Consider the following 27,681-nt stretch of genomic DNA (forward strand, 5'->3'; position numbering starts at 1 on the left):
GACTCGGGCGGCGGAGTGCCCGACCCCAGGGGCCCACGCGGCTCCTCCTGCCGCACGCCTCCAGCATGTCGAGCACACACATCGCTCTCCAAGACTGCGCTGCTTTGCTGTTTTCTTTTCTTTTCTTTTTCTTTTGAATTGCTTTCTCCTCAGTTTTAAATTGTGGCAAAACCTACATAGCTTAAAACTGACCACGTTAACCATTTTTAAGTGCACGGCTCTGTGGCATCACCCGCATCACAGCGTGGTGCAGCCAACACCACTGCCGAGTCCAGAACCTTCTCCTCTTCTCAGACTGGGACTGTCCCCATCAGACACGAGCCCCAGCGCCCCACCCCGGCCCCCGCCCTCCTCTGTCTTTATGAATCAGTGACTCCAGGGACCTCATACAGGTGGACTCACACAGTGTTTGTCTTTTTGTGTCTGGCTTATTTCACTCAGCACAGTGTCCTCAGGGTCCACCCGTGTTGCAGCGGGTGTCAGGATTTCCTTCCTCTTTAAGGCTGAGTAACGTTCCACCGTCTGCTCAGCTGTTGTGAAGGTGCGGCCGTGAACGTGGGTGTGCCAGTGTCTTTTGAGTTTCTGCTTTCAGTTCTTTGCAGTGCAAAGCCAGAAGTGGGGTTGCTGCGTCTACCTTCAAGGTTTTGAGGCAGGAACCTCCATGCTTTCCACAGTGGCTGCACACCGTGTGATTCCGACCAGATGACATTCTGGAAAAGGCAAAACCATGGAGACAGTAGAACAGGCAGCGGCTGCCGGTGGTGGGGGGTGAGCAGGTGGAGCGCGGAGCTGCTCCGTGTGACTGCCGTCGTGCGCACGGGTCCTTACACACCAGAGCCCCCGGAGCACAGGGCACCGGGAGCGAGCCCTCACATAAACCGTGGGCCCTGGTGGGTGGCAGCGTGTCAGCGCAGGCTCACCAGGTGTAACAGAGGCGCCCTCTGGGGGTGTTGGTGGTGGGGGAGGCTGTGCCTGTTTGGGGAGGGGGCATTTGGGCAATCTCTGTATCTTCCTCTTAATTTTGCTGTGGACCTAGAACTGCTCTAAAAAGTGAAGCTTATTAATTAGGAACATGCACCGGGGCCCATGTCTGTCTCTTCCTTACCAGCATGGTTGTAGTCTAGGGGCAGAGAGGGTCAATGGTCCGTTTACCTTCAGCTTTCAAACAGTTAAAACAAAATTATTAGCTAAAACTAATTTTAAAGACACAACCAATATTGTATATTGTGTTATATTTATTGTAAACATATGTTTAAAATTAAGGTTTCAGGAAAATCTAATTAATATTTTCCTTAGGACACATTTATAGCAGCGTGAGCCACAAACCAAACTTAAAAAACGAGTAGTTAAAAAGCAACAAAAGTGAAAAATACTGATCATAAGAACAAATTACAGACAATGGTTTTTACCACATGAGGTTGCTCATTTGTGGAATCTAAAAAAAAAAAAACCACACACACACAAAGCATAAATACAAAACAGAAACAGACTCAGACCTAGAACACAGACTTGTGGTTGTCAAGGGGGCGGGGGTGGGAAGGGACAGACGGGATTTCAAAATTGTAGATACTGACAGGCATGTGCAGAATAGACAAACAAGATTATACTGTGTAGCACAGGGAAATATACACAAGATCTTGTGGTGGCTCACAGAGAAAAAAATGTGACAATGAGTATACGTATGTCCGTGCATAACTGAAAAATTGTGCTCTACACTGGAATTTGACACAACATTGTAAAATGACTGTAACTCAATAAAAAAAAATGTTAAAAAAAAAAACAAAAAACGAGGCCATTGCCTCAGAAAGGAAATAATGTGCTTGGGACGCTCTGAAATAGATGGGCGAGGTCTTGCCCATTTTCCTCTGTGACACCCTGAGTGATGGGTGAGTTTCCTGAGGGAGGCGGGTCGCTGGCGCATCAGTGGTGCTGTGGTCGCCCCGGGCCTTTAGCTGGTCACTGACGAGGACCTGACTTCTCTGCCTCCGGTGGCTGTGGTCCTCACACTCCGGCCTTGGCTTCCTCATCTGTGAAATGTGGAGTTGGACCATCTTAATGCTCCTTCCAGTCTCGACTTTCAAGATATTTCCCTTTGCAAAGTGAAGCGAAAGTCCCAGTTAATTCTAAAGAGTCTCATTTTCCTCCTCCCTGCCCCCGCCCCCGCCCCCGCCCCCCGACACACCACCTGCAGGCACGGAGTTCTTTGCACGAAACAATCAAAGGACAGGGTCCCGGGCTGTCTGTGTCTTGCTGGGTGGGGACCAGACCCTCCCTCGGAGACACCACTGCCGGGGTCCCTGTGGCCGGGGGGCAGCTGTGTTAATTTCAGCAGCGCCATGGGCCCAGTGCGTGGGGGCAGAGGTTTACCCTCCTGTGGCCGATGTCCGCCCGCTCCGAGCAGCAGGCAGGTGGCCTCCCGGACACTCTGGGCTTGTGGAGCCCCACAGGAAGCCAGGAGATCCTTGTGGTGCTTAAGATGGTTCTCTGCTGGTCACGCGGTGCCGTCTTAAGCACATGTGTGATATCCGACCGGCAATTACTGATGAGCCTGGCTCTGGGCAACTGGCTTCTGCTAATTAAACTGGTTGCATTTGAATGGCTTTCTTCAGCTCCGTCAGCGCAGTGAAACTGCTGTGAACAATGGAAGCTGCTCCCTCCCCTGGTCGAGGCCACAGACGCCCTGTGCGAGGCGCTGGGCCCTGAATTAGCCTTTTGTACCAAAGGCGGTGATTTGAATGTTTGAACCCCCCACAGGAAGCTTGTCTCAAAGTGAACAATTCGCCAAATAAAGACTAATTAGGCCCTAAATTAATTAGAAGGTGCGGTTTGAAAGGATGTCGATGAGCAGAGCCTGTCATTTCAGACAAATGGGACAGAACTGGATAAATGGGTCCGTTAACGTCTCCTGTTCTGCGAGCACCCCGCCTCCTCCGTTCTCAGAAGGCTCCCTCGAGGCCAGCCGCCGCTCTGTCCCACCGCCGGCGCCTCCCACGTGGCCGGCGGTTCCCCTGCAGAGCACGTGTGTTGGGCTGGTGGGGGGGCTGGAGAGTAAACGGGAAACCCAGCCACCCTGGGCTCACGGCCCTGGGGTTTATTTCCCGAGGCCCCGCGTCCTCCAAGTTCTTCTGCTCTGGCAGCTCATGGAAGCCTCTCCGGGGCCCCGTGGGAACGTGCCAGGGCCTGCCCGTCTGTCTCCTCTCTCACCCTACTTCCTTCTCTGCTCTCCACCGCAGACGGGCTGTTTGGACGGTGTCAGGAGTTTCCGGCCACAGACACGCGCCGCCATGAAGCATCGCCGGGGGACCTGCAGCACCTGACGGCCGCCCTGCGGAAGCTGTCCCGCTCAGGTAGGTGTCCGCGTGTGCGGCCAGTGGCCCAGCGGACTCTTGTCTTCTCCTCAAACAGCCGCGGCCTCCTAGAGCCGAGCAGCTGGAGAGAGACTCACTCATCCACCGTTGCGGTGGGCGAGCCGGCGGTCTGGTCATAGGAGGCCTGGCGCATGAGCCCCTCTGGGGTCGGAGGCCGTCCGGGCACAGGAGCCAGGACAGGTCCACCATGCCCGTGAGCGTCTGAGGTGCTCAGAGGCCTGGGGGCAGAGGGGCCGGGCTGGGCCTGGGCGTGGTCGGTACCAGTCCAGCCAGGCTGCCAACCAGCTTCCAGAAACCAGATTGTCCAGCCTGCCATCCTTACGCAGGTTTTTGTTTTTGTCGCAGGAGATACCTGTTACCTGCTTGCTCCACAGGGGTGGTACGCATAACGGCCACGTAACAGTGCGTGCACACACAGTGTACGCACGCTGTCCAGGACTGAGGGCGCCGTGTCGTCAGGCTCAGCGTCACTGAGGCGCAGTCCTCTCTCCCCGTGCCCTCGGGGCCCGGGCAAGAGGCCAGGGGCACACACAGCCGTGCTGTGGGGTGAGGTCTGCAGCCTCCTGGTGGGACCCGCATGGCCCTGCCCAGAAGGCTTGGAGGCAGGGAGCCCATGACTGTGGCCCCCCACTCGTTCTGGGTCCCAGGGCTCCCTGAGGGCCCTGAGTTGCTCCGCAAGGAAAGACAGTCTGCGGTCCAGTACGTCTGGGGACCTGTGCCTGATCTGCCCTCCTGGTGTGCGCTGTGACCCTCGGTGGGTTAGGGCCCTAGAGAGTTCTGCAGGGAAGGCTCACGTCCATTCATTCGCTCTGAGTCGTGGGGCCTCAGCACCCTTCTCCCAGGGCTGGGCTGTCCTGGGCTCAGTCAGAGAAGCAGAACCTCTGGGAGGCCACGTCCGTGACACTGGTGGTTTGGCTTCAGCCGTCCTGGGAGCCGGGTGAGTGTCTGTGCGCCAGAACCAGGGGTCTGCAGGGCAGGCAGAGGGAACAGGATTGTGGGTGCGAGCTGGGAAACCAAGCCCTAGGGTGGACGAGAGCCTGTGTCCAGTCTTGTGGCCGTGGCCTTGGTGGTGAGGGTCCTGCAGAAGCTGGCCCCAGGTCCCAGGTCTCAGAATTTGAAGGAACCGGGGGAAGTGGAGCCATTGTGGCAGGTGCTGGGTGTCCACGAGGGGTGGAGGGGGCGACCGTGTGTGTGACCCACAAAACCACACGAGACCCCGTTCCTAATGTTCTAGTCCCACCACCCGGTCGAGCCTGCAGTTGGGACTGAGCCCAGAGCAGTGTCTCAAAAGGAGAGGAGTCACATGCAGAGGAGCCGTGAGTTTGCTCCAAAATCCAAGTCTGCACTGAGTCACCTCCGGGGCCTCCCGGGGCTCCCCGTCTGCCGCCGATCCCCGCGTGCAAGTGTCTTGGCTGTGGGCGTGGAAGAGTGGCTGCTTCCTGCGCTCTGGGTCCACTCAGCACTGCGTCCTCCGTGTACTGACATCCCCTGCACGGTGCCCTGGGGAGAGAGAGGTGATGACAAGGGCTGAGAGTTGACAGACCTCTGACCTGGCACCGTGGCGGTGTGTTGCGGGCCGGGGCAGGCGAGAGCAAATTGCTGCTGCTGGCCACTCCTGCAGGTGTGGGGAGGCATCCGCCGGGTCAGTGGCAGTGTGGCCGGTACCATGGGTGTGTCCGTTTGCCCCAGCGGAGAAAGCACGTCTGCAGCGGCAGCGTCGAGGCCAGCACCTGGTGGACAACCTGCTGCTCCAGCCGCCCTCCAAATCCACCGGCCCTGCCGCGGGTGAGCGGAGGGCGTGGGGCGCCGTGAGTGCCCAGGAAAGGATCAGGTCCCTGGGGGGTGCCAGTCTCTGCACCCCACCCCCAGCAATGTGATACGGCTTGTGTTTACGCTGTTGTGAGTATAAGTTTGGGTTCGTGGTCTTGTCGGTGGAGGCAGTTTGAGTGTCTTTCCCACCATAGTGGACCCCAGTCCACAGGTCAGGGCACGGCGGGGATTCTGCCCGCCCTGAGTGCCTGCGCTCCAATGATTTCCTCCAATGACGCGTTCCGGAGCTGGGGGATAACCATGGGGCGGGTTTGCTCGCCTGCCCCGTGAGCCCGTCTGACGGGTGGACCACAGTGGCATATGGTCACGTCTGGTGTGAGTGTTAGTTGAGAGCCGGTGTCCAGTTGTCACTGAAAAGCCCTGTTACTTCCTTTTTCTCACTGCAGGAGGGCCCTGGTAAAAGGCCGGAGGACCCTTCGGTGGGGGCTGGGAGAAAGATGAACAATATGAGTGTTTGGCGTGTGTACTGGGGTCTTCCCCCCAGTAACACTGGAGGGGTGGGTGTTTCTGGGCGAGTTTGAAAAGAAGCACCATGGGGTCAGCTGTCCACCCTGCAGTCACGTGCTCCAGTGCTTTCTGGACATTTTGTTTTCTCCCCCGGGCTCCTCCAGCGGCTCACGTTGGCTCTGCGCTCCCCGCCCAGGCAGCCGATGGCTGGAAGGTCTCCAGGCCCCTGCCCTCCCTCGGCCAGCACGCCAGAGATCCCTGCCCAGCGGCCTGGGGGTAGACGCCCCTCCAAACTTTCCATCGTCCTCGGGGGTGAGGGGCAGTTTCCAGAGTCAGGTTTGCTGTTCTTACATGGGTAAGGATGAGGCTTTGGGAAGATCCTTGTCCAGCTGGAGAGGAGACTCTCGGGAGTCTGAGGGGCCCTTTGCAAGGGAGTTGGAACCTGCTTTGGAGAAGGACGCAGACCTGTGAGCTGATGTGCAGAACAGACCCCAGGAGGACCCCTGCCACCCCACCCTCACCCGAGTCCTCGTTTCTTCTCTCGGGGGACCTGGGAGGGAGAGAGAAACAGGAAAAGCATGTTCAGGGGGCGAAGTGACCCCAGGTTTTCACTGTGAAATTGCCTTTGACGGGCCCCATCCCGGCTGACGTCCTCCCAGCCCTGCTCATCCTGAGGCCTTGGCTGGGACCTTGCACAGAGGGCAGCCTCCTGGGAGGCAGAGGTGAACGCGCTCTTGGCAACCTCACTCTGTGCCTGCCTCCTGGGTATGCGTCCCGCGGTCGCCTTGTCTTCCCTACTTTGCCACGATCCTTGAGCTGAGCGTCGCTGCTCCGGCTCCAGTGCCGTCTCCCGAGGACTGGGGGTCCCGCCTGCTGGCTTCAGGCTTTGGGGGAGCGTCAGCTCGTGTGTGACGCAGACAGTGACACCGATGCTGCGGCCTGGACAGCCCGCTTCATCCCCAGGGACCACCGTCCCGGTGCCCGTCGGCCTCCTGACTGGTTGCCTCTCCCTCCTGGGCCGCGGTTTTCCCCAGACCAGGAGGAGTCATCCTTGGAACACGCAGGTTCACGGGCCGGTCCTGGCGGTTCTGCGTGGGCTCTGGGAGTCTGCGTTTTCAGTCAGCTCTGCAGGTACCCGAGGCAGGAGACGCCTTTGGTCACCTGGTCCTCTGGCGAGTCTCAGCCCTCCTCTCGGGGCTGCGTCGAGGGCATGTGCTGCTGGCCCGGCCACGTGAGGGAGAGCGTCCGCCTACACTGGGCGGGTGTGTCACTCTGGTGTAATTTAGAGTCTGGCCTGCCCTGCCCGGCATTTGTGCTGCGATGGTCCTTGTTGTGAGGGCTCCTTATTGCAGGCTGCTAGCCAGAGCCCGGCTCTCCCCCTTCACCCACCAACACGCACACGCATGCACGTGTGCACACGGTGACCACACGCACACTCACACACACACACATGCACAGACACGTGCATGCAGATGCACACACCAACAGTGACACGTGCACACAGCCCACCCACATGTGAGCACACGCGTGTACTGCAGCACAGTGATGTGCACATGGAAGCCAACACACACATGGGCACACAGCCGTGTGCACACAGATGCCCACACTGTCACGTCCAGCGTGCCTGACTGGTAAGCTGAGCTTCCTCTGTTTCTTCAGTTGGTGTCACCTGCCCCCCACCTCGTTTTTCCTCTGGACCTTGCAGGTGCCCCACCTGGTCACAAAAGGCTCAGGAGTGGACGCTCTGTGTGGGCCTGGCCAGGAGCCCCCACTGGGGTCCTGACCTCGGTCAGCGGCCAGGCGGGGCTGGCTCCTGGGGTGGGGGACTCTCAGCACCCCACGTCCCCCGCCTCAAGCCTCAGCTCCTCGTCCTCTCGGCCGCTTCTCAGTCCCGCGACAGACGGCGGCTCTCACTGCTGCTGGGACGCCTTCCTCTGGAAGAAGGAAGGGAAAGTAGCGTTTAATTGCACAATATTCTTCTTCAACATAAATATATCCATCAAGGGACAGAACACGTTCACTTTATTTACCGTCCTTGGCTCCTGCAGGCAGCGTCGTTTCATGAGTGGACACATTGTTCTCTCACGTATTAAATTAAAAAAATACATTTCACTTCTTCTGACAAGCCATTAAAATCCAGCATTTAAATGTCGCCCATCGGCACATAATTTGCTGTCATAAACACAACTATGGGTCCATTTTCTGGGAGAGCTTTCCTGACGCCCTGAGTTGTGCGTCAGAAGCAAAAAGCAAAACAGCAGAATTAAAAGTCTAACACAGTGTCGTGATGCCTTAAAAGAATGAAAAGAAACCCCCTAAGGATAAGGAAGGGAACCCCGGAGACCTGCCGCGTGGCTGCAGCGGCCTCCCCTCGTGGGCCCTGCAGGGGGCGGGCAGGGCTGCCTTCCCTGCGGCCCTGCTGCTGCCCCCGCCCCTACCGGGACCCAGCTCTGGCTTCCGTGGGGCCTCCCTGTGCCCGCCCCGCCCTGCGCGCCCACTGCCACCTGCTCCTGTTAACCCCCGCCTGCCCCCCCCCCCGCCCCGTGCCTGGCGCGCTCCGACCTCTCCGCCCGCTCCGTGCCGGTGGCTTCTGCCAGGAGCGGCTGTTAGACACACCCGCTTCCCGAGTAGCTGGCCAGGGCGTCGGAGCTGGACTCTGCACGGCCACGTGGCAGGCTGGGGCCGTGAGGGAAGGGGGCAGCCTGGCCGGGCCTCCCGACTAGCGCTGCCGGTGGCCGCTCAGGGATTCTCTCTGAACTTGGAGGGTTTCGGAGGGTTTGCAGGGCACAGGGCTGAGCGCGCTGCCTGGTGCGTGGCAGGACCAGCGTGGAGGAGGTGAGGGGCCCTGGCAGGTCCCAGAACGGAGAATGGTTGCAGTTTCTGGAGGGGCAGAGGGTGAAGCCGCCTGGGCAGGGGTGCTGCTGGGGGTCAGCCCAGCACAGTACAGGCCGCTTCTCCCGGGGCCGCCTGGAGATGCGCGTGGGGAGGGGCCGTCCCGTCCCACTCACCCCCCTTCCGGAGCCTTCTCTGAAAATGCCGCCTCGTCACCGGCCACCAGCTCGCCTGTGCCCTGCCCGGCCGCCCAGGTCACCCCTCTGGCTCTGTCCCCAACGGGCTCTTCCTTGGGGACTTTCCGTGTAAATGTCACTCAGTCCACCTCGGCTCCGAGGAACTGCTGCTTCCAGAGGTGGTGGAGAGGAGCTCGAGGGCTCCCTCAGCGCCGGGCACAGGTCCTGTCTGACCCGCCTCGTTGGCTGGGCGCCCCGACTCCTCCATGACCTGCACAGGGCGGTGGGGCGGGGAGGCCCCTCGGGCACAGGCCACGCCCTGACTGTGGGCCAGGACACCCCGACCTCACTCACCCCCGACGCAGACCAGCTCTAGGACCCTGGCACTAAGGCCTCTTTCCCCTTAAGGCACTTTTGAATCTTTTTATTGTAAGGTGAAACACACATTTGTCTCTTAGGGAAGGTTTGCTAGCCGTGGGCTCTGCCTTTGTTTGAGGACGTGTCAATTTCTCCTTCATTTTTGGAAGATCGTGTCAATTTCTCCTTCATTTTTGGAAGATCGTTTTAATGGCTGTAGAACTCTTGGTTGACAGTCTTCTAGGATTCTGAAAACGTGTCCCACTGCCTCTGGCCTCCGTGGCTTCTGAGGGAGCGGGCCGCCAGCCTGTCGAGGGCCCGCAGCATGTCGCGCGCTCTCCTCTCTGGCTGCCTTCGAGACCCTCGCTTTGGCTTCTGTCCGCGTGACACTGGCGTGGGGTCTCTGGGTTCACCGGTCCTGCTTGGGCTTTGCCGAGCGTCCTGGGTGCGTGGATTCGTACTTTTCATCCGTTTGGGGCGCTTGGCCATCGTTTCTTCAGGCATTCTTTCAGCCCCATCCCTCTCTCCTCCGTCTGAGGCTTCTGTTGCGTGTGTGCTGGTGCAGTTGATGGTGGCTCGCAGGCTCTGGGCGTTTTTCCTCGTTCTTCTTCCTTCCCGTTCCTCGGGCTGGATGATCTCGTTTGACGATCCTTGAAATGACAGATACTTTGCTCAGATCTGCTGTTGGCTTCCCTGGTGAACTTGCATTTCGGTTACTGTAATTTTCAGCTGAAGAATTTCTGTTGTTTCTCTAAAAATTGCGTTTTTATCTCTTTATTGGTGTTTTCTACTTGAGGAAACATTCTTTCCACTAGTTCTTCAGACGTGGTCTCCTTTAGTTTTTGGAACACACTTAAAACATCTCACGTGAGTCTGTCTCCTCGGCCGGTTTTTACTGTGTGATTTCCCCTCTATGTGTGGAGCATCTTTCCCTGTTTCTCTGCAGGCACCAGAATTGTCCACCGAAAGCTGGATGTTTTAAATGGCACAGTGTGACGGCCCTGGAGCCGGGCTCCTCCCCTCCTCCAGGTGCTGCAGGAGTTCATCACTGTCTGTGCGGTGACTTTGGTGAACGAATGCTGTAGTGCGTGCTCTCTGCAGCGTGTGGCCACCACAGTCAGGGTCAGCCGGCTTAGTGGTCAGATAATGATCGGACCAGTTTCCTTAAGAATCTGGAACCAGTAAGTCTCCCAGGCTTTGCTGAAGGTTCTGTACGTGCTGGACACGCCTTAACGCTCAGCCGGGCAGCTGACAGCTCTGCCTGGACCTGCACTTCCTGCTGGCTCAGAGCCTCGGGGTCACCCAGAGGTGGGCGCTGGGGGCTTCCCCTATCTTTCCTGAGCAGACGACCGCCCTGGGCCTGCGGTCAGCCCTGTACCAGCTGGTGGCCACCCAGACTCCCAGGATTACGGGGCAGCTCTACGAAGCCCCCGCAGACACCTCGTTCCTGCGTCTTTCCTTTAGCTTTTTGGTTAGCCTATCGTTTGCCCCGATGTTACCCCACCTCAGGCAGCTGAGAAGGTCAGCGTGTCTCTGAATGTTTCCAGCAGCTGCCCCTGGGAGGGGATTTCATGCACAGCGAGCTGCAAGTCAGGCTGCATGAAGGCAAGTGGGGCCCAGAGGGAACAGCCAGCAGGTGGTGACGGTCTCCCGGTGACGAGGTGTTAGGGGCTCCAGCCATCCTGCCCTCTCCTGCGGCCGCTGGCTTGTTTCCACTGTGACTGCGGCGTGGGGGTGGACGCAGGGCCGGTTACAAAGCAAGTCCGCTGGTCCACCTGCAGATCGGCCGTTCCTGAGTAGTGCTCCCCCGATTCCTGCCTCTGTGGTGTCTGGGGCCCTGAACGGGCCAGTTCCGACCGTCTCTGACAGTCTTCCCGCTGTTTTTAAGGAGGACGCCTGCAGCTTATTCCTGAGGTGTCTGGTCTCCCGTCCCCCCACCTTTAACCTGGACGTGGTCCTGGGGTGACTGTCCTTGGAGACAACTTCACTTCAGTGTGAATTTAGTGTGGTCTTGGGTTCTGCTCACCATCCAGTTGCTCCGTCTGTTTCACGTGGGAATCAGGGCTGAGCCAGCACTTCGCTGCCAGGCTGCGTCCGCCTCCCCAGAGGCAGTTCACCACTCAGCCAATTCTCCTGCCCGCTCCCTCCATGCCCCAGTCTCTGTGTGTGTGTGTCTAATCTCTGTTTTGTCCAACACGGAAACGAGAGCCCATTTCCTGTCTCGCCCTGTCCTTGTTAAACACAGCCCCCGACTCGCTCTGCACGGGATGAGGCGAGCTGTTGTGGGTTTAGAACAGCGGCTCGAGCCCTGGGTCACACGGACGCAGCCGGGGAAGCCTCGGAGGGGAGGTCGTCGGAGCCTCACCCCGAAGACTCCCACGTGGCTGCTGTCTCGTGGGGCCTGCCGTCAGCCGCTCTTCTCAGTTCCCCAGGGGATGCCGACGTCTTAGTCACGTTTTTCATATGAAGTGGGACTAACAGTCTCTGTGTTACCTAAACCTTGTTTTAAACACAAGCATACCAATCGCTTGCTCCCTGTCCGTGTCTTACATTTCTCATCTGAATGTTGTAAGACTTTCAAATAGCAAGTTCTGTGGCGTTTCAGTCCTGTGCAGTGAAGTGATGTGATGTGTTTGTTACAATGTTCGTAGGATGACGGCGAGCAGCAGTGCTCAGAGCAGCACAGAAGGGCTTGCTGTCTGGACAGCTGTGGCTTCAGTGGCCCAACGCTTTCTTCTTGCTGTGGGGAGGAAACACCTTTTTAGCTCGTAGATTAAACGAACAAGGACATACGGAGGCACAAGGTGGTTCAAGGTCCCAGCGCCGCCTCATGAAGAGCTGGGATCAGAGCTCCCAACGGCAGGGCGGACGGCAGCGGTGCTCAGACTTCTGATCTCAGGACCCGCCATGTTATTAACAATTACTGAAGACCCCAAATAGCTTCTGGGTTTTTTTGGGGGGGGAGTAGTACTAACCACTTTTGCTGTCATACAAATTAAAAATTGAGAACATTAAACATTCATTCAAAAATAAAAATAATCATAATAAACTCATTACATAGTAACCATAATAACTGTGTTCCAAACATTGAAAAATGTGCCAAGTGTGGCGTTTGTGTTTTGTTTTACATTTTTGCACATTTCCTTAATGTTTGGCTTAATAGAAAACAGCTGGGTACTCCTATCTGACTCGTTCTAGGCAGTTTCCACCCACACAGCCTCTGGGAAACTCTCATGTGAAGGAAAATGAAGAGAAGAGGCAAACAGTGCCTTGGTGACCTCGTGACCACCCTGGCGCCCCGGACGCACGGAGGCCCTCGGGCAGTGCTTTGGGACCCTCTAGAGGGAAGGGCGCCTGGGGAGTCCAGAGGGAGAACCCAGCTCTGCCCCGCGTGCTTGCGTCTCTCCCCTGCTGCCCGTCTCTGCCCGTGGAGGGGCTCCTCCAGCGTCCCGGCACACTCCCTTCGGGCAGGGCCGCTCCTGGTCCGTTTCAGAATTGGTTCCGGGTGACTGACAGCAGAGCCAGAGTGCTCACAGCTGCTTCCAAGTGTTGCTTGGCCTGAAACGTAGAGGCAACCGTGTGGTTAGAACAGAAAGTGTGATGGGGTTTCAAGCTCTGCTCCTGGCCTCTGGGAGCCGTGATACCAGAAACGGTGCAGGGCCGCCTGCTCCTCTGGGAACCCGAGTCTAGGGGACTCGGACACCTGCACGTTGCCTTCTCACCGTTTTCTCTCGGGGAGCTGGGTAACGCGGCCATTCAGGTGTGAAAGGCTCGTGCCTTCCGTGACGCTGCGGACTCCCGCCCTTCGCTGTCTGGCCGGCCTTTGGCCGGCCGGAGCCTGGCCTTCCCTCGGGTCCTCAGGTGTGACGAGGAGCCCGTGGGGCAGGTGTACAGCCCCCGGGCCACGTTCCACACGCCCCGGCCCGTCCCCTGCCTCAGAAAGATGGGCTGTGGTCACGAGAGCGTGGCCGAGAGGGCCTCGGTTAGCCAGCAAGTTCATCTCTGCTTAACGAGCGGTTGAGCACTGTCGTGGCACCTGACAGTCACAGCCTGATGACACTGTGCCAGCTCCGAGGTGCCGACAGGGCAGGGTGTCGTGGACGCCGCGAGGCCGGGCTCAGCCACGGAGGGTCCCCACCGCACGGCCCCGGGGGCCCAGGTTCCGTGTCCCTTCAGGCCCGGCCGGGATCTCTGCTCTCACCTCTTGCTGCCGCCTCTCAGGCCTCCAGTGGTCCCTCCACCGGCGGGGCTGACGCAGGCTCGTTTCCACGGCGCCATCTGTCTTCCAGGAGCCGGCGGCTGGGGCTGCACGCCTCATCCTCGAGGCAGCACAGATGCAGGGAGGGGACTCCATCGTCCCAGCCGGGGTGCCATCAGCTGGCCCCAGGGCGAACCTGTGGTTCACGTGAGAGACTCACTCCAGGTGTGGGAACCAGACATGAGGCGAGGACCTCCCACAAAGTGTCACTGATGACAAACCAAAGTCTTTCTCCTTTACGTGTGTTTGAGCAGCAAATCTGTCCTCTGGAAGAGGCCGAGGTGCCCTTTAGGTTCAGGGAACGTTGATAAAGTGTACACTGCCCTGATGGTGGAGGCGAGATTTCTTAACTTTGACACTTTAAAGGCTTGCATTTTTTTCTGATGCAAAGTACAGGCGTGCTTTTAAATTTTACAGTGTGAGGTCGGGGGGCTCCGTCCCTGTGAAGGCTTGACTGACTGGGGCGCTGGGGAGCGTCTGTGGAAGAGCTGACTGGGAGGCGGACGGGCACCTGCCTGTGAACACCCTGCAGGGGGCTTTATTTCAGACGCGACAGAGCGTCACCCTCCAGAGAAGTAAATGCAGCAGCAGAGGTGGAAGTCGAGATGCCTGGAAGCTTCCAGAAGCACCGAGAACCCTGCATTTCTGAGAGATGCAGGAAGTAGGGGGGGGGCACCCGTTTACGGGCTGAACGCGATGGGATTCTGTCCTAACCCTCACTGAGCGCTGTAGAGGTCGTGAGACAACCAGGCTCCCATCTCGGAAACGGCTCACGTCGCAGGCTCGTGTGCTACTTGCCTCATGAGATAACAGCCTTTAGACTGGGTGGGCAGGCACTGCACGTGGGCGTCTGGGCCTCTCAGTTTGGAAGTGGTTTTCACCCCCTCCTCTTCTTTCTCCCCCTTACATCTCTCTCTTCCCCAGTTACACTTGCTGGTTTTGTAGGGTTCTGGGCGGCCCGACAGGAGTAGACGGCAAAGCTCTATGAAGACGTCACTTTTACTTGAACTGAATTACAAAGTGCAGGAACATTGGTGCAGACAGAGAATTTCTTTTCCACTGTGTTCAGCCTCCCATGGATTATCACAAACCAGGAGCAGTAAGCCAGGCAGCCCGCAGTGCTGACGACGCCCAGCGTCCGTCCCAGCTATCCCCGGCTGTGCTCCTGACACAGAACCCCGTTTCACTCAGCCTGGCAGTCCTGGGTGTCAAGACAAAAGCAAACAGATAAACACCTTTTGTAAACCATTAGAAACTAACCAAAATCTAGTTTATTCATTAAAACGAGGTGGGAAAATAGAATCGACAAACCTCTGGCAAAACTCACAAGGAAGAAAAAAGAGAGAGCACAAATTAGCAAAATAAGAAAGGAAAATGGAGAAATTACAACAAACAAAATAGAAATACAGAATATCATATGAGAATATTATGAAAAACTGTATGGAACCAAACTGGATAACCTAGAGGAGATGGACAAGTTTCTGGAAACATACTGTCCACCAAGACTGAATCAAGAAGAAACTGAACACTTGAACAAATCGATCACTAGAAATGAAATTGAATTAGCAATAAAAAAACTTCCCTACAAATAAAAGTCCAGGACTGGACGGCTTCACCGGGGAATTCTACCAAACATACAAAGAAGAACTCATACCAGTCCTCTTCTCAAACTCTTCCAGATGATTGAAAAGGAGGGAATACTCCCAAACTCATTCTATGAAGCCACCATCACCCTGATACCAAAACCAGACAAAGACACTACAAAAAAAGAGAATTATAGGCCAGTATCACCGATGAACATAGACGCCAAGATCTTCACCAAAAATATTAGCAAATAGACTCCAACAACACATAAAAAAGATTATACATCATGACCAAGTGGGGTTCATCCCAGGGACACAAGGCTGGTTCAACACACGCAAATCAATCAATGCAAAACATCGCATCAACAAGAGAAGGACAAAAACCACATGATCATCTCAATTGATGCAGAAAAAGCATTTGATAAAATTCAACACCCATTTATGATAAAAACTCTCGCCAAAGTGGGTATAGAGGGAACATATCTCAACATAATAAAAGCTATATATGACAAACCTACAGCCAGCATAGTACTCAACGCTGAAAAACTCAAAAGCTTCCCACTAAAATCTGGGACAAGACAAGGATGCCCACTATCACCACTCCTATTCAACATAGTCCTGGAAGTCCTAGCCACAGCAGTCAGGCAAGAGAAAGAAATAAAAGGGATCCAAATTGGAAAAGAAGGGGTAAAAGTGTCACTATATGCTGACGATATGTTACTATATATAGAAAACTCTAAAAGGTCCACACAAAAGCTACTAGAGCTGATCGAAGAATTCAGTAAGGTAGCAGGTTACAAAATTAATGTTCAAAAATCAGTTGCATTTCTTTACACTAACAGTGAATCAACAGAAAAAGAAAGTAAAGAAACAATCCCCTTTAAAATAGCACCTAAAGTAATAGAATATCTGGGAATAAATCTAACCAAGGTGATGAAAGAATTATACACAGAAAACTATAAACCATTGATGAAGGAAATTAAAGAAGACTTTAAAAAATGGAAAGATATCCCATGTTCTTGGATTGGAAGAATCAATATTGTTAAAATGGTCACACGGCCCAAGGCAATCTACAGATTCAATGCAATCCCTATCAAATTACCCAGGACATATTTCACAGAACTAGAACAAATCATAATAAAATTTATATGGAACCACAAAAGACCTAGAATTGCCAAAGTATTACTGAAGAGAAAGAAAGAGGCTGGAGGAATAACTCTCCCAGACTTCAGACAATACTATAGAGCTACAGTCATCAAGACAGCGTGGTATTGGTGCAAAACAGACATATAGACCAATGGAACAGAATAGAGAGCCCAGAAATGAACCCACAAACTTTTGGTCAACTAATCTTCGACAAAGGAGGCAAGAATATACAATGGAATAAAGACAGTCTCTTCAGCAAATGGTGTTGGGAAAACTGGACAGCAGCATGCAAATCAGTGAAGCTAGAACACTCCCTTACATGATACACAAAAATAAACTCAAAATGGATCAAAGACTTAAACATAAGACAAGATACAATAAACCTCCTAGAAGAAAATATAGGCAAAACATTATCTGACATACATCTCAAAAATGCTCTCCTAGGGCAGTCTACCCAAGCAATAGAAATAAAAGCAAGAATAAACAAATGGGACCTAATTAAACTTACAAGCTTCTGCACAGCAAAGGAAACCATAAGTAAAACAAAACGACAACCTACGGAATGGGAGAAAATTTTTGCAAATGAAACTGACAAAGGCTTGATCTCCAGAATATGTAAGCAGCTCATATGACTCAATAAGAAGAAAATAAACAACCCAATCCAAAAATGGGCAGAAGACCTAAACAAGCCATTCTCCAAGGAAGAGATACAAATGATCAATAGGCACATGAAAAAATGCTCAATATCACTAATTATCAGAGAAATGCAAATCAAAACTACAATGAGGTATCACCTCACACCAGTCAGAATGGCCACCATTCAAAAATCCACAAATAACAAATGCTGGAGAGGCTGTGGAGAAAAGGGAACCCTCCTCCACTGCTGGTGGGAATGGAGTTTGGTGCAGCCACTGTGGAAAACAGCATGGAGATTCCTCAAAAGACTAGGAATAGACTTACCATATGACCCAGGAATCCCACTCCTGGGCTTGTATCCAGAAGGAACCCTACTTCAGGATGACACCTGCACCCCAATGTTCATAGCAGCACTATTTACAATAGCTAAGACATGGAGACAGCCTAAATGTCCATCACCTGGATGACTGGATAAAGAAGATGGGGTATATTTATACAACGGAATACTACTCAGCCGTAAAAACCGACAACATAATGCCATTTGCAGCAACATGGATGCACCTGGAGAATGTCATTCTAAGTGAAGTAAGCCAGAAACAGAAAGAAAAATACCATATGAGATCGCTCATATGTGGAATCTAAAAAAAAAAAAAAAACAAAGCATAAATACAGAACAGAAATTGACTCATAGACGTAGAATACAGACTTGTGGTTGCCAAGGGGGTGGGAGATGGGAAGGGATAGACGGGATTTCAAAATTGTAGAATAGATAAACAAGATTATGCTGTATAGCACAGGGAAATATATACAAGATCTATGGTAGCTCACAGAGGAAAAAATGTGACAATGAACATATATATGTTTATGTATAACTTAAAAATTGTGCTGTACACTGGAATTTGACACAACATTGTAAAATTATTATAAATCAATAAAAAATGTTAAAAAAAAAGAGACAGGAAGTGGGTGGTCCTAGACCTTAGACTTAAAACAAAATAAAACAAAAATAACCACACTCCAGTAAATATCTTCATTACTTCCCGCCTCTGCCGATGTGTGCGAGTCTGCATGATAACTGTCCGTGCGGGATCCGTGTGGGAGAGCAGAGCAGGCCCAGGGGCGTGGTGGGTAGGTGTGCTTAGAGACCACAGATGGACGGACGGAGGGCCGGTCGGGGCAGCAGCCTGCTCGGGGGACTGGAGTGAGATGCCCCTCCTCACGTTTTGTCCCCTTGAAAACGCAAACCCCCTTCTCCTGTTAGCGAACATGAATTGTGTGGGGTCAGGGCGTCTGAGGCCATTTAAGCCTCAAGCAAACCAGCAGGATTTCTTCTGGTTTCACGTTACTGATTCAGAAGCCTGTGTGGGGGACGTCTTTGCCAGGAGCGTGGACTGGGGACGTGCGCTTTCGGGACAGGGTTCCTGTGTCTTCAGTGGGACGTGGTGGGACAGAGGTCCTGGCTCCAGGCGTCCAGTCTCTCCGTGGCCCCCACCAGCCGCGTCAGGCCAGATCCTCACCATTGGCAGGAGGATCGTCGGAGAGGTGGGCGTGACAGTGCTTTGTGGGTGACGAGTCCCGTCCGACCTCGAGGTCAGCGGTGACCCCGTTCTCTGTGGAAGGACGGTGGGCATGCGTCCTTACTGAAGGGTGTGGGTGCCACTCCGGGGTCTGCGGGTCTGCAGCTCTGGCCCACTCGGGGGTCTGAGCAGAGGGTGTGGGGACCGTGTGCAGACGGTGCTTTGAGGGCTGCTCTGTCCTGGTCCTCGATGGCACTGCTCCCGGCCGCCCCCACCGCCCTCGGCCTCTCACTTCTCTAACTTTAACTGGAAGTTAAATGCTCTCTCAGAACACACTTTTGTTGTTCAGCGTTTGGGAAAATGTAAAAGCTGGTGACACGGTCCTTGGAAAGAAAGAGGGTTTTGACTTTTCTCTGGTTGAGCGAATGAAGTGGCTGGAGGATCCAGGGACAGCAAGGGTGGCATCCTTGCTTTGAGAGGATGAGTCTTTGAAGAGCTGCTCTGAAAAACACCCCCAGAGAGGACCAATTAAATGTGTTAAAATGGCTTGTGGTGGAGACTGGAGTCTCCGGGTTCACGAGAGCATCTTGAATCTCCAGGTGGAGGGGGAGAGTGGGGGCCCCTTCCCACCCCTCCTGGCAGGTGTCAGGACCCTGCGGGCCCGCGGGGGCCCCATCCCATGCCGCGCGGCCTCCTCCCTGGTGGGCAGCGTATCTGCCACTGCCACTCGGCACTTTCTAGGAGAAAGTATGCCTCCCTGAGCTCTGGCTCCTGGCTGAGCCCCTGAGTCGGGGAGACTGCGGATCTGGGGCCTGGGGACCCAGCTGGGAGCAGGGCTGGGTGGACGGTTACCAGGGCAGGAGCTCAGCCGCCTGCCGGCTGGCCGTGTGCTGCCAGCAGGCTGCCGGGCCCTGGGCTCCGCCCGTCCACGTCGGGAGGTGGGCCTTACTGATCAGTGGTTGCTTTTCTGCAGTGGGATTTGACCTGGAGCCCCTCTTTCCTCAGGCGGTGACTTCCTGGAGGCAGGCAGCCTCTGCTCCTTCATCCGTGGGTCCCCGTGCTTCTGAAAGCACCCATGGACAGGCCAGAGGAGCAGATGCAGCCGCCCAGGGAGGCTCTGGACCTGACACGCGTCTCCCTCCGGACAAGACACCCCCCCGGGCGAAGGTTTAACCTTCCTCTCCTGTGGCTGAGCCTCTAGGGAACGGTACCTGTTCCTCCTCATGCAGGAGACTCGGGAGGGGTGGCCCCGAGGAAGCACAGGGTGGTGGGGGGCGGGGAGGACGGGGGCACACGCTCCCCCAGTTCTGCCCTGGAGAGCGTGGCCATCCTGCTGCTCCTCCCTCCTCGGCGCCCAGACTTAGGGCTCAAGTCTGAGGTGATGCCTTGGGCTGTGTCCTGTCCGGGGGCTTCTCAGGGGACAGGACACATGGGTGCTGTGGGGCCCTGACGCAGGAGGGGCAAAGTTGGGAGGGAGCAGGGGTGGCCACTCGGCTGTGGAGACGGGACACCGGAAACAAGTGGCCCTGCAGGGCTGCATGGTGACCGTCGCCGAATCCCCAGTGGGCCTGGGGCAGAAGCGCCCTCGGCGTGAGGGAGGACCATCCCCTCCGCCAGGCCACATGGGGCCCCACTCCATGAGGTCATCCTGCACCGTCACCCACCCCCTCACTGACATCAGGGCTTTCCAGATTCTCCTCCCAGAAGAGACGTGAGCTTGGATGGGAGGGCTGTGTCCGAGTTCAGGCCGGGGCGGGTTGGGCCTCCTGACCAGGCCTGTCCCTTGTGGTCTGTGGGGCTGGCCGCCGGCTCTGGCCAGGCTCCTGGCGCCTCGGTGTCGTCTGTGTGGGGACTTTGGATGCTTCGCTGTGGTCAGTCCTGGGGCCAGGCTCACCCTGGGGAGAGGGACTTACAGGGCTATGGGGTCGGGACGGGCGCTGGGGGAGCCAGGACGGAGCTGGCCCGGTGGGGGAGGATGGGAAGACGATGAGGCGGAAAGGAGCCCCGGGAGAGAGGGGGAAGACAGGCTCGGTGGGGAAGGAGGTCGAGGCCTGCTGGGCGGATGCACCTGGGCGGACGGCAGGATCGGAGGCGGGTCTGGGGTTTCAAGGTGCCGGGAATGTTGACAAGCAAGATGGTGTTCTGGAGAATCTGGGTGAAGCTGAAAACCCGGATTCGCCCTTATCCCTGGTGTGGCCGAGGGTGACGAGGCAGCCACCCCTGGCCTCGCAGGGCCCACAGGCAGCCTTCTGTCCCCCGGAGACCCGGCCCCGAATAGGGCCCTGGCCTGGCCAGGCAGTGGCAGAAGCAGCACCTTGCCTCTTACCAAAGAACAAAAATTACTCACAATTACAGGCAATTAGCTATTTTAAATTATTAATGGTGGTGAAAGAATGTGTCTATTCAACAAGTAATTTATCGTAATTTTTTGTAATTGAAAGTAATTTCTAGCAATTAAACCCTAATTTAGTGCATTTTCTGGGCGATGCCTTTATTCAGGGGGTGCCTCTGAGTTGTATTACTGGGTCTTTTTTCCAGGCACTTTGTTCAGGAAAATTTGCTGGGTAGGGTATTTGGGGGAGCAAATAGCCAAGCCTTGGAGAGAAGTGAGAACAAAGGGGTGGCCCCAGCCGAGTCACTGGCCGCGTTTGCAGGTGTGGGAAGACGTGCTCCTGCCCGACCTTCCCCACCGAGTCGCCTCCTCCTTGTCTGTCCAGTCACTGAGAGGAGGTACCCCTGGGCCAGCGTCCAAGGAGTGCTGCCCGCTCCCCGGGTGCCCCCTCGGGCCGCTGGGCTTGGGGACGGGCAGCGGTGGGACGTCAGTGCTGCTGCAGGAGCCCAGGCCTCCCTTCGCTTCTGAACTGAACCCCCACCCAGTGGGCGGGGAGTGGGGGCCTGGTGGGGGGCTCCGGCTGCACCGCGGTGATCAGCTTACGGTGGGTTTGCACATGGAAGCAGCTGGGAGACGGGGCGCCTTTGTCAGCCTGAGGGGGAGTCTTATCCGCGGTGAAGTCTCCTCCTGTGTCAGGAAGCAGATAAATATTCTGAGTAAATTCTTCAGGAATGAAATGACTTGGGTTCATCTGGGAATGGGCTTTATTCCCTTGCAAATTAGTCATTTAACTACGCGTGACTTCTGCGTCCTGGCGGTAATTGAAACTTGAGTGTGGTTCCTGCCCTCCCGCATTTATTCTCTGTTGGGAATGTGGGACCTGCGTGGCAGAGACCAGAGAGGAAAGACGCCTGTGATTACACACGGTTCTTTTTCCCGAGCAAACTCGGGGCCGGGGTGACTCCCCACACCCCGGGCAGCAGCCCCGTCCGTTCACACGGTGCCCCTCGCAGTCCTGCTGCCCCTCCCCGGGCAGCTGCTGCCGTCCACGCTGTCCACACCGTGCACACCTCCCACACGCCCAGGCTTCCCTGCTCCGTCTTCCTCCGGTGGCTCAGGTCCCTTTGCCTAATCCGAGAGCCCCTCTCTGCCCTGCGGCCTGAGCTCCTCATGCCCAGGTGCTCAGCCCTGCAGAAGGTCACAGGAGGTCGCGTCTAGCTCAGCCGCAGGGCTCAACCTTTTTGTAACAAGTATTTAGTCACCCCCTTTACTACCCTGAAATAAAATGAATAGGATGGCGTCCCAGCACCCGAGACTTGAGCAAATGAATCCGGTGCTGAGGTGTAAGGGGGGCAGATGGGGAAGGCTGGGTGCGGGTGAACCACACAGGTGTGGCTCTGCATCCGTGCCCGGCGGGGCAGGGTCTCAGTGTGGACCTGCTCCTCCTGCCGTGGGTCCAGCTGAGGCTGAGTGATGAGATGCCCTGGGGTACATGGCGAGCAGGTGACTGGAACCACCTTCTGGAGGCTGCAGTCCTGCCCTGACTTTCTGAAGGGCGACCAGGACCCCGAGGTGCACGCGGCTGCAGGTTTTTTTTGGGCCCTCCCTCCTGGCAGCTCCAGGAACCCTGGGAGCTGAGGAGCACTGTGTCCCTTGCCCCTGGAAGGTTCCTCGCCCCTCCCCAGGCTGCCCAGTGGATGGGGGGGCCCAACACACACTCTTCTCCCACCTGCCCCCCGCCTGCAGGCCTGATGCTGGAGACCCAGCTCCTGGCAGGCAGCGGTGAGCAGGTGTTGAGGGAGTCACGCCAGCAAGGGGGCCTCCGACCTGCAGAGAAGCCGTGGTGCTGCGTCCGCTTCCCCGGTCATCTGTCCGGGGAACTCGGGGCTCTGGCCTTTGCAGCTTGAGCCCACTTGGTCTTTCTGAGGGAAACCGCCAGTACGTCCTCGGGCAGAGCGGTCAGGCTGGAAGGAAGCGAAGGGTGCTCAGTTCCTTTTCTAAACTGACGTGACCAGAGAGCGAAGGGCCAGGTTCACGGCTGCTCCGTCCGCCTTGCCAGGGCGCCTGGGCACAGCGGAGTCCTTCTTTTTCTGGTCAGTTAGTGCCCGCTCAGTGCCCGGCAGCGGCCAGTCCACTGTGGGCCGGTCCCGCGGGGCCGAGGGGACGCCCCTTCTTTACTGCACGTGTCCTCTTGATCCTAAATCGGGTTTGGGTCGAAGCATTTAAAACCTGCTCCTTCTCTTCCTCTGCCAGTCGAGCAGGTTGGATCTTGAGTCACTGCTGGGAAGCGGCGTCCTGCCTTGTGTGTGCACTGCGAACATGTTTGGGTTCATCTGTCACAGCAGTGTTGCCAAAGCCTAATACAGAGGAAACTCAGTCCGGGAGGTTACAGCCAGTGATACTGCCGTGCCGAAACCGGAGCAGAAGCGTGGCGCTGGTGGCGGTGTGCACTAAGCTTCTTGTGAACTGAAATTCATGAATTAACGCCGTAGCAGCACGTAAACTACTCCTTAAGACGGTAAAAATGTAATTTAAGAAATTAAGGAAAATTTCAGAGCCTCGATGATTCTAGATGAATGGGACTAAGGAAGCTAATAAAGATACTGAAATACATTTCCCCGCTAAAATAAACGATGTCACATTGTTATGGTACTCGGTGAGATTAAGTGAACTGGCGGCTGCAGTGACGAGGGGGTGAGCAAGGTCTGTTCAGTGGGTGCCCGTGATTGTGGGTGGAGACGAGGGGGAAACGAAACCTGGTCCACTCAGGAAAGCTCCTGGCTCCCAGGTGGGCCGCTCGGTCGGCGGGGAGCCGGCAGGGCAGAGGCGGGAGGAGGGGAGCGGGACACACGCGTCAGGGACGAGGCGTCCTCTGGAGCGAGCGCTCTCCTTCCCTCTGACTGTTGCCTGGTCTGGACCAGGGAGGCTTTTTTCTGGGGGGTTTAGGACCCGATGGGCCAGCACTGCGGTGGAATCAGCGTGGTGTGTGCGGCAGGTGTGCAATGAGGCTCTTCCCGGGTCATTGTGACTCTGGCGGTCCTCAGCCCACTCCGGGTAGCACCCTCCACGTCCATCCACGCCCAGGACGCCCTGAGCAGGCGCGTGCGGGCTCCACGTCACGGCTCCATGCAGGGCACCCCACGAGACAGCCTCATCACCGTCCGACCCGCAGCATCTATTCGGGTGTCCCCGAGCCCGGCGCTTGGAGACGTTACACTCTCGTCGTGTGTGCTCGTGTCTGGACTTGGGTTTCTCGCCTGGCGTTGCCGTAGCAGCCACGTGCGCAGGTATAGTTTCCGGAGGTGGGACACGTGTTGGCAGGGAGCGAGGGGACACAGGGGATGGGGAGGGCCCTCCTGACCCGAGGAGGCACACACGCTGTGGGTTTTCTGGGCAAACCTGTGGAGTGCGTGGGATCAAGGCACTGTGACTCAAGGAGTTTCTCTACTTCTGCCAAAGACACCTGTAAAATCAGGTGACAAAGAATTACAAGCAAAGATGTAAAAGCTTTGAAGAATGTGCTCCCACTCTCATTCTTGATCCTTGATACCCGGGTTTGCAGAAAGTGGAATGAGGTGGCCTCGCGGGAAGGGCATGGCCCAGGACGTGGCCCCCGCGGCCCGGCGCGTGCCCACTTCCCCGAGACGGGACTGTCCCTTGGGTCTCCTTTCATGAGGATGCGCCCCTGTGGCTGGAGATGTGTCTCTTCTTCCTTCTCTGAGCTCCCCCAGCCCCGACCCTGGCTCCTGGCTGCTTCCCATGCCTCACTTTTCTTTACATCCTTTGACCTAGTCTATAAAGGGATGCCGACCGGGACCCGGCCGTGGTGGAGCTGGTCAGATTCTCCGCTCCTCGGCACTGACTGTGGAAATACACCAAACAGACAAGCACCGTAGGCTGTGACAAGGGCGATGGTGGACCCCAAGTCCCGCGACTTGAGTCCGTGTCAGAGACACATCTGGGAAGGGAGTGGGGGTGGTCTCCGACACTCGGCTCAGCCCGTGGCCGGGAGTCATTCTCGGAGGACGCTGCGAGGTGGGGAACTCGGGGTGGGCGGGGCGCGGTCGGCGTTTGCAGGCTCTGAGGCTGATCTGCGAAGCTCACCCCCCTCCTCAGTGTGTCTGAAAGTTCTAGGTGGGGCTGAGCTCAGGCCTGTGCGACAGGAGACCATGAGGTTTGCTATTGTCTAGTGGGTTTGCTCCTTGGCAGGAAGGCTCCAGTGCTCAGGCTGTGACAGAGCTGGTCAGTGGAGGGCTGTTGGTGGAGCGCCCAAGGGTGCCCGTGGTGCTGGGGCTAGCGCTCCCTGCCCCTTAGCATTGCCTCCCGTGCTCTGCGTCAGAGGTCACGGGAGAGCTGATACGGTGGGCTCCACCCAGACGGCCATTTAATTACCCACGGAAGCCGGTGACGCACGGATCACCATTAATAACGTGAAGAGGTGCCCAGGCCTCACTGTGGAGACAGGAGAAGGAAGGGCCGGGCACGGCCAGTCGCAGAGGCTGGCTTTCATCTGCTGCCCTTGGGTTGTACGCGGCCAAAAGCACCAAGGGGAGGGCGTGTCTCAGGCTACTGAAGCCGTGATTTAGGTCTGATGCTAACTGAATGGAAGGAGGGCCTTGGGACTTAGGGCTTCTTGGTCCAAAGAGGGTGGTCAAGGGTCCAGCTCTGTCACCAAAGCGGACCCCCCTGTCCCGCCGTCATCAGCTCTGTAAGTGGTGCTGCACCCCCAGGCCCGTGCCACCCGCCAAGCTCTGGCCTAACTGGCTTCAGTGGGAGGCGCCCGTCCCCACGGCGCCCGCCTCCACCTTCCCCGGGTCCGACGGAGAAGTCCTTGCGGAGTGGGCTCCCAGGAGCTCAGAGCTTCTGCCTGGATCCAGGGCATTGCCCCACTCAACGGACACACGTTTACTCAGCTGCCTGAAGACGCCCATGGGGAGAGCACAGCCTCCTGGCCGTGTCCCATGCCCGTCTCGGGGGAGCCTCGCCCCCCCTCCTCTGGCTCTCAGGGCAGCATCACTGTGGCTCCTTCCTGATTAAGCACTGTGAGAGACCGCAGCACCGTGCAAACATTCCCGAACCTCTTAAATTAGGGCGCTTCCTGCATGCTGGGCGGAAGCTGGGCAGGGGTAGCGGCCATGTAATGTATAAATCACCGGAAAAAAGGCTTGAAAGTGAGCTGGGCGTCCCTGCCCTTCAGCAGCAGGGAAGATGGAAAATGCCAGCATCTCGATGCAGGGGGCCGGCCCTGGGCACGGTGGCCGTGCTCGCTGGGGTGCCCAGCCGCCAACCTGAGTCTATGGGCAGCCCTCCGCCGTGGCTCCTGGTCAGCACCTGGCAGCAGGGGCAGCCTAGGCCTGTCTCCCCTGTGTGTGGCCAGCGATAACTGTTTCAGTTTGGTGTGCTCGAACCCCACCTTTAATGGTGTTGGACAATGATGCTTTGAGTTGTTGAAGCGGCTGTGAATTCAGCCTTCAGAAGGGCAGAACTCCGCATGGTGCGGGGCAGGTGTCCGCAGTGCCCAGGACGAGCTGCTGTTGGATCCACGGAGTGTCCCATCCCCTCCTGGTTTCTCACCTCCTTCCTGGCAGATTCCAGCATGGTGACTGCGCTTCCCTCCGGGGGCCGGGCCGTGGGGCGGGGGCCGCTGATGGCGACCACACTGACTGGCCGGCAGGGCGGTCTCCCCCTCCGTCCTCCTTCAGGGCTGGTTCCCCATGAGCAGTCCTGGGTTTGGGTCACACGTATCCCTCCCTGCCCCCAAGGAGGAAGAAGGAAGCCTCTGGATTCACCAGGAAGGAACCCATCTCTCCTGGGCTGAGCCCTCCTCCTGGGGAGGGTGCCCCGCCCTGCCCTTCCTCCTCCAGGACCACCTGGGGTCTCGGGAGCCATCTGTCTCCACCCCAAGGCTTCGGTCAGAGCCCTGCGGGTGTGGGAGCTGGGTGCCCAGGCCGGGCCCCCGGGGGCTGTGTCTGGACCACTTCGCGGCTGCTCATTCTCCCTTGTCCACCAGGATTCGCGCTGCACACTGTGGGCTGGGCGTGGCTTCCCAGGCAGTCTGTGTGCCTCTGCGTGGCCAGGGCTATATGTGCTGGTGCGACGGGGGCACAGGGCCCACCACTCTCTGCCGTGTGGGACAGGAGGCCGCCTCGGGAACGGAGGCTTCAGCCAAAGCAGGAAAGCGTTCCCGGGCGTCTGCCCTGGAGTCACCTGGAGGGCCTCCAGCAGGACAGCCAGTGCAGGTGTGGAACTCGGCCGTCAGAGGGGGCACGACCAGTGCCCACCGGCCTCTGCGGAGTCACCGCGGGGTAGTCCACGTGCGTGGCTCCTGGGCCGGGGTGGGGCACAGGTTAGCCAGGCTGTCAGGCAGCCGCGCTCCATGGTGGGGTATGCTGAGCAGGTAGGAAGGTGACCCTAAGGGACTGTTTCTGGGCTTCTGGCCAGTGGGGTGCACAGGAGAGAGCCCGAGGTTTGCCAGGACGGCTGTGGAAGGAGGTGGCGTCTCGTCTGCCCAGCGGATAAGAGGGTGGGGGGCGTCCACACAGAGGGAGAAACGGGAGGAAAGACGCAAAGTTTGGGACCTAGACTCACTTCCCCAGATTTTGAGGGAAGTGCCCCGAGGGGGTGGGGGCTTCCCGTGAGTTGTGACGCTGGCCGGGCAGAGGCCATGTTGTGGAGGAGGGTGTGCTGGCATGTTCAAGGGCTTTCTGCCAGTGGGCACGTGGCACAGGCCAACCTTAGAGAGATCTGGGTGGGCAGCACCCAGTTGAAAAATGGGTGGGCGCTCTGGTGAGGGGAGGGGTCCTGGGGAGAAGCCTGCCATGGGTCCCCGATGATGTTCCCTCTCAGAGTTGAGGAGAAGGGACCGCGTGCGAGTGTCACGTGTGGGTGGAGGCACTGAGTAGCAGCGAGTTGGGGTCTTGCCACGGTGACCCCGACGAGTGCCTGTGGCTGCGGCTGATTTGTGTTTGTGTGTGTCGTGTGCTTGGCGTGCGGGATTTCAGCCTGATCCTGACCACGTGCAGGCCTGCGGGCCAGTGTCGCGGCTGCCTTGTTTTGGAGGTGCTGGGAGCGCACGCTTGGGTTTTATAGCCCTTCTGGGCTGTATTCCAACAAATGTTTTTCTAGGCCTTCAGAAAAGTCCTGCGCAGCTGGCCTCATGGATCCTTGACTGACTGGTGACTGTGTGTCTCTGTATGTTA

At 56.9% G+C, this 27,681-nt stretch overlaps 1 protein-coding gene across 2 annotated transcripts in view; it reads left to right on the forward strand.

The window, feature by feature from the left end:
* Positions 1-27,681, forward strand: part of PTPRN2 (protein tyrosine phosphatase receptor type N2) — a 519,628-nt gene that overhangs the window by 98,584 nt on the left and 393,363 nt on the right. For both annotated transcript variants that reach the window (XM_064487140.1, XM_064487141.1), the window contains exon 3: positions 3,234-3,347. In XM_064487140.1, coding sequence (XP_064343210.1) covers positions 3,234-3,347 — 114 coding nt within the window. The remainder of the gene's footprint in view (positions 1-3,233; positions 3,348-27,681) is intronic.

The sequence above is a fragment of the Camelus dromedarius genome, chromosome 7, assembly GCF_036321535.1.
Source record: "Camelus dromedarius isolate mCamDro1 chromosome 7, mCamDro1.pat, whole genome shotgun sequence".
Classification (NCBI taxonomy): domain Eukaryota; kingdom Metazoa; phylum Chordata; class Mammalia; order Artiodactyla; family Camelidae; genus Camelus; species Camelus dromedarius.